A 17,766-nucleotide genomic window follows, 5' to 3' on the forward strand; every position below is an offset into this window, starting at 1 on the left:
AGGCGTGAGGGCTGCAGCAAAGGCAGAGTTGAACCATCTTGCGCCTCCCAGGAACTTCCTGAGCTGAGAAAAAAAAACTTCTGGAGGCACTTTCAGATCTGTTCCATCACCTCCCTGTTAGCCAGCACCTGAAAAGTTACATCCAGGCGAATCAAAAGCTGAAGTGCCACTGTCCTGCTCACGGAGCTGGTCACAAAGGAAACTAAGGAAGAATAATTTTCGAGAAGGGATTTAAAATTTCCATTTTCATTTTATTGTCAAAGTAAATATATTTTTTTATGAAGAACAAAAGAAAAATATACAGAATTGTAACTTATGTACACTGGCTTTATAGGTATTTTTTTTTGTTGTTGTTGTTTGGTTGGTTTTGTTTCCAATTTACACAAATTTTGCTACGTTATTAAAAGATATTTTATATAGATATGCACCTATGTACAGTTTTATTTACATACATTCATAGGATGTGATATAAACCAGTCAATAGATGATAGTTCATTTATATTAATTTCTAGAGGACAGGAAAGGAAAAAAAAAAGGAATGCATTTGCTTTAGCTTAGACCTGCTGTTCTGGCACAGCACAGGCTCCTGCTCTGCCTTGTGCTAGAATTGCAGCTTCCTATTTCCCATTCTGCCAACACAAAAATAGGGGACAAACAGATGCTGCCTGTGAATGGGAAGGAAATGCAACATCCATTATAAAATCGTTCCTAATTACTGAATTCTATTTGCTTCTAAAGCTTCTTACAACCGCCAGAGTTCAAAAGGAACAGAAAAAAAAACAAAAACCAAAGCAAAGAAACACAAACAGAATCATTTGCCTGCTACCATCTGATTATTTGTTTAAATTCCCTTCTTAGCCAGCTACCACACAAATTTGTTTCTTTTGGCTACTGTTCTCACCCGTTCGCCCACCCCAGCTGCATGGAGCTCTGACATGGCTGTTGGTAAGGAGAGGATTAGCACTGAAGCTGTCCCCCTGGACAGAAGATCTCACGGCGCTGCCCCACCAGGCCATGATGCCTCCCTGCCCACCTCCGCCAGGTGCAGGTGCATCCTACAAGACCCTGCCGACCAGAGGGCAGACAGAGGCTTAGCTCCAACCAGCGAGGCACTGACTCGCAGCGGATGCTCGGGATGCCCAGTGCTTATCAGCGCCACCGGGCACCTCCCGGGCTGGTGCTCTGCTTTCTCTCTGAAGATGACACAAGAGGACAGGAGCAGAGACAGGCACAGAACTCAGCAATTCTCACAAATGTCTTTCTGCTGCTGCGTGCACTAGACAACAGCTCTCCTGCTAACGACAGTGGATGCTGCCAATCAGAGTCAAAGGAGAGGAGCATTGCCTCCGATGCATGGGCATCCTTTCACCCCTCGGCAGCACAGGACAGGAGAAGCATGCACATGGTATGTGCTCAGCCACACCGCAAGGCTTCACTCCAAGCCATTTCATCCAGCCTGAGCTTCCAGGTTTGCCTGGGACATGCCTTTGCTTAAATACATATATATAAAAATATATGTATGTATTAATATATATACATAAATATTTATATATGGCCCTAGCCAAGGAAAAGGTAAACGTGAGCCCAAGAAGGCAGAGAGGCACGTTCCAGCACTCTTCACGCCTTGCCTCCCCCTGTCCCTGACTCCCACTGTTCCTCCTCCTATGGCCAGCCCCTACAAACCCTTGGCTCAGGCAACCCAAAAACAAAGGAGTTGTTTTCATTTCAAAAGGAATTTGCTGTTTCCAAACTGGACAAATAGAGCAGCTTAATAAAAACTCACAATGAATGGCCTGTACATGAGCAAAGCCCTGAGGAATGCCAGGGCTATAATTAACTAGCAGCAAGCAACTCTTACATTTTCCTGTGCAGCAGAAAACAGCTAAAAATAAAACACTGTAATTTCCAAAAGCAGCAGCAGCAGCAAAGGAGGGAAAGACAAGAAAGGAAAGCAACATCCTTAAAAAGAAAACAAAACAAAAGGACAAAAGGAAGAAGCATCCCCCCTCCCTTGACCCAAAAAGAACTTCATTCTCAAATCATCTTTAGGGGACATGGGACACTCAGACACGGTGGTATCAAGTAACAGCATTGACTGTTCTGTGGAGACAAATAAATTATCGCTAGAAACACAGTGAGCAAAGTGCTGTCGTCAGCTGTTGTAGGGTGGCTGGGCAGGAAGGGGAAAGTGGGAGCAGTCAGTTCACGGAGCGGACGGAGCGGTTGCTTCGTGGGAACCGATGCACCTTGACGTGTTTGGACAAGTGGTCGCTCCGAGCAAACTTCTTCTCACAGACAGGACACTGATAAGGTTTCACCCCCGAGTGGGAGCGCCTGTGCCGGGACAGCTCATCTGACCTGGAGAACCTGCAAGAGAAGGGAAGAGAAGAGAAGCCTTTTAAGCTAAATGGCTGGAGGGGGTGGTGGTGGTTTTGGCTTGGTTTGTACTTTTTATTTGTTTAGTTTACCTTGCCCTAAAGCAAATAACATCAATACAGGTCAACTAAACCAGCACTGCCTTCTGGCCCCTGTGCCAGTCCCCTTCAAAGCTGGTCCCACAACCTCTCCCTTGTAAATACAAGCACAGCCCACTTTCAAGCAGAGATAGCAACCGGTGTCACAGTATCACAGTATCACCAAGGTTGGAAGAGACCTCACAGATCATCAAGTCCTACCCTTTACCACAGAGCTCTGCAGGTGAGGTCTGTCCAGCCTCCCACTGACACAAAGGCAACAGATATCCAATAACTGCACCTAGTTTGAGGGGGATGGCTGATAACAGGTAGCTACCCAGAAGCTTATCAGGTCCAGACAACAAATTGTCATTACCTATTTCTTTAGACTAAATAGTAACACCTCAGTACCAGAGAATCTCAACATTGCAACAGTAAAAATCCAGGTGGGTCCCAATGACCATCAGCATAATTTCTTCATTGGTAGGTTGAAATCAAGACTAAACCTTTAATTACCAAAACTCTCTCCCAGAGTTGTTTCAATTTTAGATATTTCCCACCTCTATCTCCATATTAAAATCCCCAAATAGCCAACATGAATCCCACAGAACTCACTGAACTCAAACCAGATAATCCTTTGGTCTTACCAGTCAGGTTGGCTCTGTTTCCAGCTTGAATGTGACTGGGAGCCATAGGGTTAATTAATAATGTCACACTAAAACAGTCCTGCCCAGATGGGTGCAAAACAATTTGCTGCCCGACAAAGGGCAATTAAGTGTTTTGTTGCCAGAGCAGTAACACAGAGCAGCACAGAAAGAGAGCTTGCAAGAAATGGTATCAGCTGTTTATTTACAATAAATACATGAAGTCATGGGCACTGGCTGAATAAATGAAGGAAAGAATGTGTAGGAAAATGTGCCCTTCTGGAGCAAAATACCACATCACCAACAGAGTGAATACGCTGCTTTTATGAAAGGGGGAAACCAGGACTGCTGGGCTGCTATGAATAAGTCCTCCAGGCAAGAAAAATAAGTTTCCACATAAAGGTTTTCATTAGCTCTGATCTCCCACCACCAGTCAAGGAACAGGGTGCACACACTGGGAAAGCTGGAAATGGTTTTCTCGGTTCCCACAGCTCTTCAGTCTGGTGATGGTACCCAGAGAACGTTCTGAAGCCAGAGCAAAGCAGATGCAGACACTCGCCGTGAGTAAGATACAGTGTGGGGAGATCTCTCCCAAGGGCATTTCTAGGACAGGTTCCTTCACCCATTCCCTTGGTTTTCTGCCTTGTGTTTGCTTTGGTATCCCCACAGGGAAAGTGTCAGATTCACCATTATGAGCAATAGGCAGATGGCCTAATGAAGCCATCAGTCTGTTCCTCATCTGGGATGCTGATTCTTCCTAATGGATGTGGCAGCAGATTTCTCTTTGCCTAAACATTTCTCTTTACCTAAACATTTGTTTTCTCTACTGACTCTGCTCCAGATAACCAGCAACAGAACAAGGGGACACAGTCTTAAGTTGAGCCGGGGGAAGTATAGGCTGGATGTTAGGAGGAAGTTCTTCCAGAGAGAGTGATTGGCATTGGAATGGGCTGCCCAGGGAGGTGGTGGAGTCACCATCCCTGGGGGTGTTCAAGAAAAGACTGGATGAGGAACTTGGTGCCATGGTCTAGTTGACTGGATGGGGCTGGGTGCTAGGTTGGCCTGGATGATCTTGGAGGTCTCTTCCAACTTGGTTGATTCTATGATTCCCAAGCATAGCTTCCCAAAAATACAGCCTGGACCTGAAAATAGCAAGGCCAAGGATTTCTCTTTAGTCCTACACCATGTGCTAGTCCCAGGGCCATACCCCTGGAAGATACTCTTGTAGAACTACAGATCAGCAGGCTGCTGCCTGTGCAAACTACCTCAGCAGGAGTCAGCACTGGACCAGGAAGGAACTTGTTACCAAGGGTAGCAACCACATCCAGGGAAAAGTGGAAGAAAAGGCTTTGCAAAGAGACATCTGCTTGTATACAGCCTTAGAGAATGTGTAAACCCAGATGTGACTGAGTAGCCTTGCCCAGTCCTTGTCCACTGAGGTCATTATCTGCCACAGAAGCGCAGTAGCACATAGATAATCCTGCACAAGAGATCTGTAAGTGCACTTTGATGGGGATTGCAGGGATGGTGGGGGAGAAAGAGGCGCATAGGAGAAACAAGCAGCTCTGCTCATACTCGGAGAGCTTGGATGAATTCATCTGATAAAAATACACTCTGCCTCATAACCATGTCCTTAGCTGAAGAGGCAGGAATGTTGCAATACTGTTCCCCAGCAGCCATGGAAAGATCAACTTACAGAGCCCACAGAAATAAACCTCAAGCTGTTGGTGTGTTTACAAAAAACAACGCAAAGGTTAGGACAAGGAAGCCAGGAGCATCTGGTGGCCTGGGTCTGCAGTGGAATGATACTTGCAGCACATTCCAGCTCTAAGATCACCTCAAGAAAGCCGCAAATAATTTCCAGTGGAATGCCAAATTCAAACAAACCAAGGCTTGTTGAACACCTCACTATCCCAAGTCATTACCACTTTCAGAAGGAATCCTCCTTCAGAAGGAAAGGTGGAGGAATCTGGGCAATCCCACACGAACACTAAGAGTCTCCTTCACCCTTTAATCTGGTGGGATCCCAAAGGGCTTGTAACTGCATCTCCCTTGGAGACAAATCCCAGAGCTCCCTGATGCATAGAATGTGTCCTTTATCTCCTGGTCAGACAAGGACATCACTATATGGTTTGCAGGGCAAGAAAGGTCAATAGCTTCAGCCAAGTGCTCCATGGTCCCTACCACAGCCACCAGCCACTGAGACTGACCCAGGCTGTACCTTTCCTCTGCACTGGAGGAGAGCCTCTGTATTCATGCAACCTGGCCCCACAGCAGCACTACAGTAGACCGGCACTACACCCACATACCTGTAAACACCTTTGCAAAGCACCAGCAAAAAAGGTGACTGCAAGATGCCAACCACATGCATGGTCAGCTGCAGTGCTCATCCAGTCCATACACTCTCCTGGCCACTTGCACTACAAGCCTTTAAAGTCTCCCTACCACACCAGTCAGAGCTTTGCATTGCACACAGTCACTGGGAAGCACTCACTGCCCCCGGGACAGTGAAGACACTTAAATGCAACTGCCTAATGCACGACTGCAGCTTTGTGCACTGCTGCACTGGGGAAGGACAGCAGAAGCTTCTCCTGCTCCATGCCACAACACAGCTACTGGGGACTGGCCCACACAGCAGCTCAGCTTCTTGGTCAGGGTTGTCTCAGAAGCAGCTGTAACCAGAGGCTGCCATGTGCCAAAGGTACAAGCTGGTATGGCACGGATCAGCGCACTGACCAGTACAGCAGCTATCGAACGCAACGGGTCACCAGCCACTTAGGAACACCTCTAAGCAGCCTGCTGAAAACAGCTCTTGCCCTGTGCCAAGGGAGGACACAAACAAGCAGGGTTTCAGCCTCCTCCAAAGAGGTGCCTGGGGTTCTCCAGCTGTCCTAGGGGTTGGCAAAAGGGGTTTGCTGCGTGCATGCCCCTACCTTGGCACATTTAAAGCATGGAGCTTCACCAGAACATGGCTGCCCAGAGAGCCAGGAAAGCTTTAACCCCCCACAGTTCAGCCTCTTTGTGCTAGGCAACGCTGGTTTGTTTTTTAAATGACTGTCTTCAGTGAGGTCAGACCTTAAGTGTCTTTGGTGAAAAAATAAATACGCAAGCACAAGAACGCAGAGAAACGAGGGGGGACACACACCAGAGCCCAGCAGTTGTTTAGTGCTTGAATTACTTTGAGATGATATAAAACTGGGAGCAAACAGAGAGTCCAGATGCGTTTGACTTAAATCATCTGAGATCACAGCCCGCACTGAACTCGTGGAAAGGGTAAACATGCTTTATTGATGAAAGGGGACCGAGTAATTTAGTGCTCAATTGGGTCTGGCCTTTGATGTGGGAGCGGCGGGTAGGGGTTGTGCTGGTGCTAAGGACTGCTGTGAGGCCAGGAGGTAGCTCCTCAAGGGCTGATTCTCCCCTTGGAGCTGAAAGTTTGGAGGTGTTGGGGACTGGGGTACCAGCCTGGGCTGTGAAATGCAATAAGATGAACAACAACAGTGTGCTTGAAAATTCCTTCCAGCAGCTGTTTGTGGACAAGACACACACTCTTCATAGCTAAGGCATTTCTCATCCCTGTTGGGCTACTCATCTTTAAAAACATGGGGCTGGCTGAGAGTGAAGGTTCAGGATGCTCACAGCTATGAGATCTGCTCTTTTCCTGGCCCACCTTACATCTACATCCTGCTTTTGATCCACACCAATCACTGTAACACTGGGAGATGGGCAGACACCCCAGTGCAGCTCCATCTCCATCCCTTACTAAATACATTTTCCTAAATGCTCCCCTCTGTTTTAACACCTGTGAAATACCAGCTCTGTAATAAGCCAGAGATGGAGAAAGTCACCCACAGGCAACACCTCAAGCTCCTGATCTTGAGCCACAGAAGCCACTGAAAGCACTGGTATAAATCTCAGCATGGATCAGACAAACCCACAAATGCCTCATGCATTTGTCACAAAACTCAGAGTTTTGCTCACATCCCAGCACAAGAAAAGCAAACCTGACACTCAAAGGCATGTTCACATCTGTTGCCTGTGTGCCCATACTGCAGTAGCCAAATACAGAGGAGCAAGTGCCTGTGCTGCAGGTCAGGAGCAAACCTGACTGCAGTTTAGGGGACCAACCAGCTGAAAAGCATGGCTTGAATTTCTGAGCAGCCTAAGCAGTGAGCCACTGAGCCTGGCTCATGAGAAGCACCACCAGTACAAAAAGGAGAGAAGAGAATTGCAAAATCACCACCAGCTGCAATTAACATAAACTGAAATGGTAAAGAAAACCATCACAGAAATTAATTGCATTAACCCTGGTCCTTCTGAGAGGCAAACTTCAAACTGGTCCAGCTGGGGAGCAGCTCCATTCTGACCTTTTCCCTCAAACCAATCCAGCCATCTCTAACTGCTGCATGTCTCACATACTTGCATTTTTATACACCTCTCTCCTGTTACTTTTTAGCTCATCTGTTCCCTATGATCACCACTCCTTTCCTCGTTAGACATTGCTCACTGAAGCTCTGCAGGATATTCTTTGAAAGAACCCTGGTTTAATTGCATGCAGGGGAGGTTAAGATTTTGTTTTCTCCCATCACGACTTGTGGTGCTGCACAGTGATGCTTGCCAGCAGGCAGGGTAGTAATACAGCTACTTGGAAAGAGGAGAGGAAGGCTTCTGTCAAAATCTCCTTAGAAGAAAGTTGATTTTTTTTCCCCTCAAAGATTTAATCTTTCATCTAGTAGACACTCTCCGTGAAACGTTTTGCTCAATCAAACCTGCAATCTTTCATTCACTCCACCTCAGCCTTCTGGTTGTGCTGTTACATCTGACAGCTTTTTGCAAGTTTGAGTGGCACCCACGCATTTTTTTCCTGAATCAAGGCAGAGAATAAAACCTAGAGCATGCTGGAGCGTTGCTGCCAGCACTTCCAGAGGAGTGGGACAGAATGCAGCTTTGAAGAATCTGCACAGAATGCTGCTGCTCTTCAGCAGACTCACTTAGCACAGCCCTTCAGTGATCCCATTTATCCCCACACAGCTGAAGCCACACAGCCACGCACAGCGATTCTGCTCGAAACCACCCAGCTCACTTCTAGCCTTCAGCTGGTACCAGACGAGTATCTGCTGCAGCTGGTGTGTTGCAACCAGACCCATGTGAACACAAGGTAGTGCCTGTGGTAATAAGCTTAATCTGACCCTCTCAGAATGAAATACAAATTACCATGGATTACTTTTATTTTTTTAAGGCACTTAAACAGCTGGTGCCAGCAGGTGATCACAGTATCACAGTATCATCAGGGTTGGAAGAGACCTCACAGATCATCAAGTCCAACCCTTTACCACAGAGCTCAAGGCTAGACCATGGCACCAAGTGATGCTCTGCTATTCCATTTACCAAAGCCCCTGGATTACCTAACAGGAAGAAAAAGATCTTAGCTCTCAAACCAACCCAACAAGTTTGGGAAACAGAAAGAGTTTATAAATCAGTCTGCAAACTTATTTGCTTGGCAAGTTAGGTCAAGTGAGCAAAAAAAAAGGGGGGAAGGAGGATTGGAGAGTGCTGCACCCAGGTACTAACCTCCATCCGCAACCTGGCCACGTGCAGGCAAAAGGCTTTTCTCCTGTATGTCTCCTCAGGTGGGCTTTCAAATGGCTGCTTTTTGTGTACATCTTGGTACACCCAGGAAAAGAACATTTGTGCATTTTAATGAGTTCTGCTGCAGGGGTCTTTTGAAATTTCTGACCCATGATGATTCCTGTCTGACCCTGGATCACGCCCCCCGGCCCAATTGGCTTGGCGGCGATGGGGACAGGAGCAATGCGGACAAACTTAGAGGACAAGTTCAAATTGGACGACTGAACTATCTGAGGCACAAGGGCAAACGTTTGTCCTTGGATGTTGACTAGGAGCTGTGCAATTTTAATGTTCTCTTGTGCTGGTCCTTGGGAACTGGGGCTTGTGTTGGACTCCTGTTTGACCTGTACAGGCTGAATCTGAAGCATAACTGGTATCCCATTCTCCAGGGTCATTCCTCCATTGGAAGCTTGGCCACCTTCTGTCGAGCTGCTCAGCTGCTCGTTTTTACTCTCTTTTAAACTAGTGCTGGGTAACATATGGTCTTTTGGCTGTAGTGAAGAAACAGAAACTTGGCTGCAAGCTCTCAAGTCCTTGGTCTCGCTTTTAGGTCTGTCTTTGAGCTCCAACTCCATGTTCTCCTCCAGAAATTCCTCAATTTCCTCAAGCGTGGGCTGAAATGGTCCTGAGTCTTCCATATCCACAGCAAATTCAGGCAACCTAAAGTACTCCTCTTTCACTACCGGCTGAAGTCTCCTTTTGTCCCACCATGATGCAGTGGTGCTCCCCAAAGATGCCTGGGACAGTAAGTAGTCTAAGATACTGTCCTGGCTTTCTGCACTAGACGTGCTTCCATAGCTGGAGCTGAGAACCTGGGAGTCAGGGCTAGAACAAGAACAAAAGCTGGAGGAGTCGCTGTCATCTTCTGACAGGGGAGAGGGTAGCATTTGGTAGGACCTCACCCCCGCTGTCATGTCCCCAAAGTATCCAAGTGAAGATCTTGTAGATGAAAAGCATTCATCGGTAGGCAGCAAGTGATCCACCATTCCTGGGCGATCTCTTATGGATATCCCAACAGCATATACCAGGCGGTGAAAGTTCAGGTGAGAGCCTGAGTGCAGGAAAGCAAAAACAGCAACAGTCAGAAGTCAGTTTAATTATTTATCTCCAGGAACCAAGGCTTGTAAAGCCCTCTTGCTCACAGGAAAATCCCAAGCATCCATTCTCACTGAGTACACATGCTGTTACACGCTTTGATACGTCTGTACCACCCCCTGAGGACTGCCAGGGCCAAAGTGTTTTAGAGGATTGCACCACATATTTGCAAAAGAATTCTTTCAGAAATCATTTCCCAACTGTGTGCATTCTAGATTTACAGCTCCCTTCCACAGTATACATTACTGGCAAGAGAAAAATAAATGATGGGCTTTTGCCTAACAGCGAAAAACCACAGCCAAAGGAGGAAACTGTGAGGAAAAAAAGTCAAGTGTTGCAGTCTTTGCTACCAAAATAAAAGCAACCCACCAAAAAAAAAAAAAAAAAAGAAAACAAAAAAAAATCACAAGCCAACAAGTAAAAAAAGTTTATTGCTCGTGGCCATAAAATGCAAATCCTCTCCTTATCTTGTAGCTTTCCTCCAACCTTATTTTTAACTTCCTCGGTTCCACAAATAAAGGCTAATCAGCATAATGCAAGGATCAAGCTGTCAGGAGCCAAAAATATTTACTGTGCTTCAGCATTTACTAGGTGGATTTTCCCCTCCAGATGTAATGAATCAGTGTGCCAGCGTCACCCTCACCTGCTATTAATGAGGCTGGCACTGCACTGAGCTGATTACCATGTCCTGGCAAGCCAGCTGGTGGATGGTTTCACCCTATCACTCCACATTCCCCCTCTCTCAGGATAAGGAGGTTGAGGTGATCTGACCCTTGTGGCAGTTGCTATACTGGGAGGGCTCATACAGCCCTCCCCTGGCTTCTCAATCCACCGTGAGCCATGGTAGGCAGCCGTGCCGCCAGGTTCCCCACTGTGTCGAGCCAGCGAGCAGGCAGCACCCCGCAAAGCCCCCACTCATGCAAGCCATAATCTCACTGCAAACCCACAGAGGCACCAGGGCAAAATCCATTCTTCTTAGCGCAGCCTAGCGACTGCAACACTGACAGCTTGCTGATGGTGGCAACGGTCCTGCCCTTTGCTTTCCCAGCTAAGCCAAGCAAACTTCCTAGAAAGGCTTCAGGAGAAGGGAAGGCAGGAGGGGCACTTGAGTATTTGTTTCTTTTTTTTTCCTCCAAGAGTGGGGAAAAAAAAATATCAATGAATAAATTGCTTGCGGAGGGAGACCTCCTCAGAGAGCAAATGCAGAGACTCCCAGGCAGAGCAAACACTGGCCCTCAGGAAACGGCTCAAGGTGACTGCCTGGGAACAGAGCTGTGTATGTGCACAATAAAACAACTCTTTCTGTGGAAGGTATGCGGACTGCAGAGATAGAAGTCATTTGATCAGCCTGTGAGGCCGTGTGTGTGTGTGTGTGAATTAGCAGGCATGTGAGCCAGCGTGAAGGAAATGCCAGTCAATCTTGTTACACGCTGTCATTTTCCACAGGCGCTGCCGCTGCGCTTTGGAGCCTTCGCCATGAATAGTCAATAGCTCCCAGTTTTGTGCAGGGAAGGGACGGTCGTCACTGCCATTGCAGAGCATCCTTGCTGCCTCGGCTCCAAAATATCACAGTACCACAGCATCATCAGGGTTGGAAGAGACCTCACAGATCATCAAGTCCAACCCTTTACCACAGAGCTCAAGGCCAGACCATGGCACCAAGTGCCACGTCCAATCCTGCCTTGAACAGCTCCAGGGACGGCGACTCCACCACCTCCCCGGGCAGCCCATTCCAGTGTCCAATGACTCTCTCAGTGAAGAACTTTCTCCTCACCTCCAGCCTACATTTCCCCTGGCACGGCCTGAGGCTGTGTCCTCTTGTTCTGGTGCTGGCCACCTGAGAGAAGAGAGCAACCTCCTCCTGGCCACAACCACCCTTCAGGTAGTTGTAGACAGCAATAAGGTCTCCCCTGAGCCTCCTCTTCTCCAGGCTAACCAATCCCAGCTCCCTCAGCCTCTCCTCGTAGGGCTGTGCTCAAGGCCTCTCACCAGCCTCGTCGCCCTTCTCTGGACACGCTCAAGCATCTCAATGTCCCTCCTAAACTGGGGGGCCCAGAACTGAACACAGTACTCAAGGTGTGGTCTAACCAGTGCAGAGTACAGGGGCAGAATGACCTCCCTGCTCCTGCTGACCACACCATTCCTGATGCAGGCCAGGATACTACTGGCTCTCTTGGCCACCTAGGCACACTGCTGGCTCATGTTCAGGTGGGTATCAATCAGCATCCCCAGATCTCTTTCTATTTGGCTGCTCTCCAGCCACTCCGACCCCAGCCTGTATCTCTGCATGGGGTTCTTGTGGCCAAAGTGCAGCACCCTGCACTTGGAGTTATTGAACGCCATCCCATTGGATGAGGGTTATATGCCCTGCCTTAGCTCTCTCTGGAGAAAACCAAAATCAGAAGGCACCTATGTGCTCGGTGCTGCAGCAAACGCAGCATGAGATACCTTACACAACACTCATCAAGAGCTCCAGCCCCTCGGAAGCTTCTGTTGATACTTCAAAGGGAAGAAGGGGGGGAAATACCCCATGTTTCCTACAGCTACAGCTTCCTCCTTCACACACGCACACGGAGGAAGTAGCGGGAGGCTGGAAGACAGCCTCAGGAGCGAGACTGCACACCTCCCTGGTACGCGTGGCCTGTCAGCTCCGCCGCCGAGCTGATAATGAAATACCCACATGTGCCGAGCACGAGGAAGTTCAAACAGAGGTTAGTGGCTCTGCTGTGTGACCTTAGCGCAGAACCGTTTCTTGTAGTAAAAGTGAAGAGTCAGATGAGCTGAACTATTTCTGACACACACGACTTTCTTGTCTTTTTTTTTTTCTCCCTCCAATCTCGGTGTTGACAGAAAGTTCCCCCAGCAGAAACCGGAGCGGACCTGTTCCCGCTTTGAAACAGGAGACACAATCCGCTCGGAGAAGCTTGTATGGGCTCCCAGGAAGAATTCGCCTCAGCCGCTTGCTGCTATCTCACGCCGAAACTGGGCATTGCCTTATGGAGTGTGGGGCAGAAAGGAGGGCGCTTGCCCTTGGATGCTTTCTCATCCTCCCTCCTATGTCCGCACAGCTCCAGGATCAACATCTAAAGAATGGTTCTGAGCAAAACCTGGACGGCAACGTGGTTGTTTTCTAAGAAAAGCTGGTGTGCTCCACGTGCAGGGAAAGAGCGTGCACCTCAACCAGCTGGGAAAGGTGTTTAAAACCAAAACACCCCACAAACACACACACAAACAGCAAAAAGAAAACCCAAACCTACCAACCAAAAAACAAAACCACATAAACAAACAAAAAACCCCATACAAATCAAAATTCAAGTTTTCTTCATAAGCCTTTAGGGATTAGGAAGCCACAGGTAGTGCCTTTAAGGAGTAGGAAGCCCCATATATATCCATATACATAGAATCAACCAGGTTGGAAGAGACCTCCAAGATCATCCAGGCCAACCTAGCACCCAGCCCTAGCCAGTCAACTAGACCATGGCACTAAGTGCCTCATCCACTCTTTTCTTCAACACCTCCAGGGACAGCAACTCCACCACCTCCCTGGGCAGCCCATTCCAATGACAGTCACTCTCTCTGGCAAACAACTTCCTCCTAACATCCAGCCTAGACCTCCCCTGGCACAACTTGAGACTATGTCCCCTTGTTCTGTTGCTGGTTGCCTGGCAGAAGAGACTAACCCCCACCTGGCTACAACCTCCCTTCAGGTAGTTGTAGACAGCAATGAGGTCACTCTTCAACCTTCTCTTCTCCAGGCTAAACAATCCCAGCTCCCTCAGCCTCTCCTCACAGGGCTGTGCTCCAGGCCTTTCACCAGCTTCACTGCCCTTCTCTGGACATGTTGCAGCACCTCAGTATCTCTCTTGAATTGAGGGCCCAGAACTGGACACAGTAATATATATATAAAATAAAATAATATACATATATATATATTATAATATATATGTATTATAATATAGTATATATATCCATATATATAAGCCAAGTATATCCAGACACAGAACTCAAAATCAACTGAACCCTAACTTGAATAAAGGCTTAAAGGGAAGGGGGGAGAGAACCTGCACACTGTTGTGGGCAACCTACCTTGGCAGAAAGCAGCCAGCACGCTCATTTCCCCACCACTTTTGACAAGGAGCAATGTCACTTAGTGAAAGCAGAGACATTTTAAGAGAGGGGACCTTCAGGCTTGCCTCTGCGTAGATTCAGGCCAGATCTGCTTTCTGTGCACTCTCAGAACTTGCAGAACAGCCAAGAAAATTTTGGAGAATGCCTGGAATGCAGGATCAGGCCCGGGCTATATTTTATCCTGAAGGCCAGACTAACAACCAAAAGGCTTACATCTCCACTTTGCCAGAACCAGAAGGTTTTAAAAAGGAGGGGGAAAAAAAGCTCCAGAGCTCACACAAGCTCTGAAAACTAATGATGTGGTTCACATAAAGCATTTTCATCTTTAGGAGCCCTGAAAACACGTTAGAAATGTAACCTCCTAGAGAGGGATCTCAGTGCCTGAACCTCTGAAACGCAGCCACTTCTGGAGTGAAATAGAGCAGCTATTCAGCAGCACCACAGCCTCCAACTTTTCAAGAGTTCCCTGTGTTGTTGTGACATCTCTTCTGCCAGAAACATATTGTTCTGTAAAAACCTCTCCACCTAAATGACCCCAAAACAGCAAAAAAACCCCAAACCAAACAAACCCCCAACCCAACCAAAACCTCCCCACCAAACGAACAAAAAAAAATCCTCCAAACAAACTGACAATAAAATAAATAAACAAAAAGAAATTAAAGGAAAAAACAACCCCAGACAGCAAAGAAAACAGCAACAAACAAACAAACCCCCCCCCCCAAAAAAAAAAAAGAAGGTATATTTTGATTGAGAACAGTTCTGAGCACCTGGGAAAGTGCTGGAACATGGGGACTTATTTCCCAGCCTGTCATTACAGTCCAGCACAACTGATCCCGCAGCAGCGTATGGGCTTAGACACCCTGACCGTCATGCCTGATGCATATTGCCACAGCTTTTTTTGGTTCAGGGCTAATCTCTTCAGGGTTTCCTCCTGTTCCCTAGAAGGATTTAAATCTGTTCAGGCTGATTTCTGCTCCACGGACAGAAGCATAAACCAGGCAGTGAACCAGGTGCAGCCTTTCTAAGAAATTAAAGTAGAAATGTATGAGAGGGAAGGGAGAACCCCCCCCCCCCCCCCAAAAAAAAAAAAAAAAAACAAAAAAACCCCCACCAAAAATAAAAGGGGTTTGGGTTTGTTTTTAAGTCAAGAGTCAGGATGAAACTCATTTGCTCTCATCTATGCTGCAAGGTGGCTGTGCTGCTCCCTGGACCTGGGCTGGGGGAGGCGAGGAGAAGAGCGGGGATGATTTATGGTCTGCCAGTCGTTTTTGTTGGGTTTTTCCAAGCCCATCGCCTTTAGGGAAGCTACAGCAACGTTCCCAAAGCCTTGTTTTCTGCAAGCTAACTCCCTCCATCACAAAACTTAGGGTTCCACAAAGAGGAAGCACTTGATCCGCAGCGGGTGCTGCCACCTTATACTTTCCATCCCCCCGGCCCAGCTCCGGGCTGACCACCCGGACGGTGCGAGCTGCCGGGGGACGACAACGCCAACGCCGCCGCCGCCGCCGCCGCACACAGGCGGTTTTCACCCCAGCACAATCACGACCAGATTTCCACGGCTGCAAAGCATTCGCTCGTTTGGTTCCCTCGCGGTGGTTTGGTTTGGGGGTTTGGGGTTGTTTTGTTGTTGTTTTGTTTTTTTTTGGGGGGTAATAATTGTTTTTAATTGGTTTCCTGCTCGCTCCATCCTGTTCTAGGAGGTTTCGGGTGCCCGAGCACACACCACCACCACCACTCCGGCGGAGTCGCCTCGTCGCGATGACCGGGAGTAACCCGCACACACCCCCCCCCCCCCCGCCTGTCACACCATGGCACAGCACGGCTGCAACCCGAAAACAGCCCCCCCCCCCCCAAACCCAGCAGCCCCGCGGAGCGGAAGATTTAACCTTCCCACCTCACCGTGACGGGGCAACAGCGGCACAAACGACCCCCCCCCCCCGGCCCCGGCCTTGTCCGCTGCCCCCCCGCCCCGGTCCCGGGCTGCTGGTACTGCGGCAACGGGGCGCAGGGGCTCCGCTGGCGGGACGCGGCCCCGCGCAAACCTCCGCACCCAGCGCACGCTCTTACCTGAACTCCTCTGCAAAGCCGAGGACAGGAGGTTAAATACCCAGAACGACCACCAGAAGAACGCAAAAACAACAATGAAAATTGGAGGAGGTGTGGGGGGGAAGCCAACAGCAAAACCGAACCAGGAGAAGGAGCTGGAAAAGCAAAATTAATTCTAGAAATAGATAGTAGGAAAAAAAAAACCTGTAACGGGCAAACAAAAACAACCCCAACAAAAGATCTCAAAAGGCAAAACGTAGAACACAGCGAAACGACGAAGCCCCCCGCAACAGACGCCCAGCGCCAGAGGCGAGGCGGAGCGGAGCGGCGCGGACGGAGCAGCGGCAAGCGGGCGCAGCTCCCCCGGGAGGCGGGTGCGCGGCTGCGGAGCGCGGCCCCCTTCCCGTAGTACTATATCCCCCTCACATGACGGGCGCTCGGCGACGGCGGGGGAGGCCGGGGAGAGGCTCGACCGCGTTCGCCCTCCCCATTGGCCCCGCCGTGCCGGGGGCCGGCCCGCCACCGGCCTCAATGGGAACCGCGGCACCGCCCGGCCATGCACGGTCCGGCCCCTGGGGCGGGGCGCGGGAGGTTCTGCACATGGGCGAGCCCCCGGTGCTGTGCGGGAGCGTGGGGCTGCGGTGGCTGGCAGCGTCTGAGTCATAGAATGGTTTGGGTTGGAAGGGAATCCCTGGCCCTGGGCAAGCCCCTGGGCACGTAGAGGCTCTCGGAGAGGAAGGGTGCAAGCCCCGGGAGGGATGCAAATCCTCTCTACGCCCTTTCCCTGCTGCTCCCCAGCACTTTTCCACCGCATGCCTTCACACCTGCCCCTTTCATGCCCACCTGCTGGAGCTTGACAGCGCCATTTCACAGACTCATGAATGGTTTGGGTTGGAAGGGTCCTTTACACATCATCCAGTCCTAATCCCCTGCAGCGTGCAGGGACATCTTTAACTAGAGCAGGTTGCTCAGAGCCCTGTCCAACCTGCCCTTGAGTATTTTCAGGGATGGAGCATCTACCACCTCTCTGGGCAACCTGTGCCAGTGTTTCTCCATCCTCATTGTAAAAAAATTCTTTCTTCTATGTAGCCTAAATTGCCCCTCTTTTAGTTTAGAACCATCAACCCTTGTCCTGGTTCAACAGTGTCTGCTAAAAATCTCCAGCATAACAGAAAGGGTTAAGGGTTCCCCCTCAGTGTTATTGCAGTCATCACTACTTTTTCACAGAGATGTTAATTTTATATATATATATATATATATGCATATACATAAATATACACACTATAGTTATGCTGTGTTCAACACAGATCAGGATCCACGTTTAAGTCCTGCAGAGGTAAGGAATCTTGCCATGTGCCAGCTGCATCAGCACTGAGTTTTTCCACTCACACAGAGGCTTTTCAAATTCAGTTTTTCATTTTTCAGCTCCTTGGAAAAGTACAATCCAGGATTCCAGAACACACCCTTGAGACAGCAGCTTTTTGAGGTGACTGCATGGAATAGAGCACCATCCCTACTCCTGCTCTGGGACTGCAGGCCTTGCAGGGGAAAATGAAGTGTTATCCTCATTTTATGGCATTATGGAGAAACTGAGGCACAGAAAATTGAGCCAAGCATCTGTGGCAGAACCAAGATGCAGCTTCTTCTCTTCTCAGCTCCAGCTCAGTGGCTTCAACTGGCAAAAATATCCTCTGCCTGCACTGCCAGGAACATGTTTTAAAGTCTGGCAAACATAAACCAATCTCTTCCCAAGAGGACATTCAGCCTTGAAA

The 17,766-nt window shown here is 48.8% G+C and overlaps 1 protein-coding gene across 5 annotated transcripts in view; it reads right to left on the minus strand.

The window, feature by feature from the left end:
* Positions 1-230: 230 nt before the first annotated feature.
* Positions 231-17,766, minus strand: part of KLF15 (KLF transcription factor 15) — a 32,109-nt gene continuing 14,573 nt past the window's right edge. For 2 of the 5 annotated variants that reach the window (XM_064156828.1, XM_064156829.1), the window contains 2 exons: positions 8,669-9,776; positions 231-2,367 (listed from right to left, as the gene is read on the minus strand). In XM_064156828.1, coding sequence (XP_064012898.1) covers positions 2,199-2,367; positions 8,669-9,776 — 1,277 coding nt within the window. In that variant the 3' untranslated portion in view covers positions 231-2,198. Of the gene's footprint in view, positions 2,368-8,458; positions 9,777-14,715; positions 14,950-16,015; positions 16,487-17,766 lie in introns of those variants that run through there. The other 3 variants (XM_064156830.1, XM_064156831.1, XM_064156832.1) reach the window with 3 other exon arrangements.

The sequence above is a fragment of the Pogoniulus pusillus genome, chromosome 16, assembly GCF_015220805.1.
Source record: "Pogoniulus pusillus isolate bPogPus1 chromosome 16, bPogPus1.pri, whole genome shotgun sequence".
NCBI lineage: Eukaryota > Metazoa > Chordata > Aves > Piciformes > Lybiidae > Pogoniulus > Pogoniulus pusillus.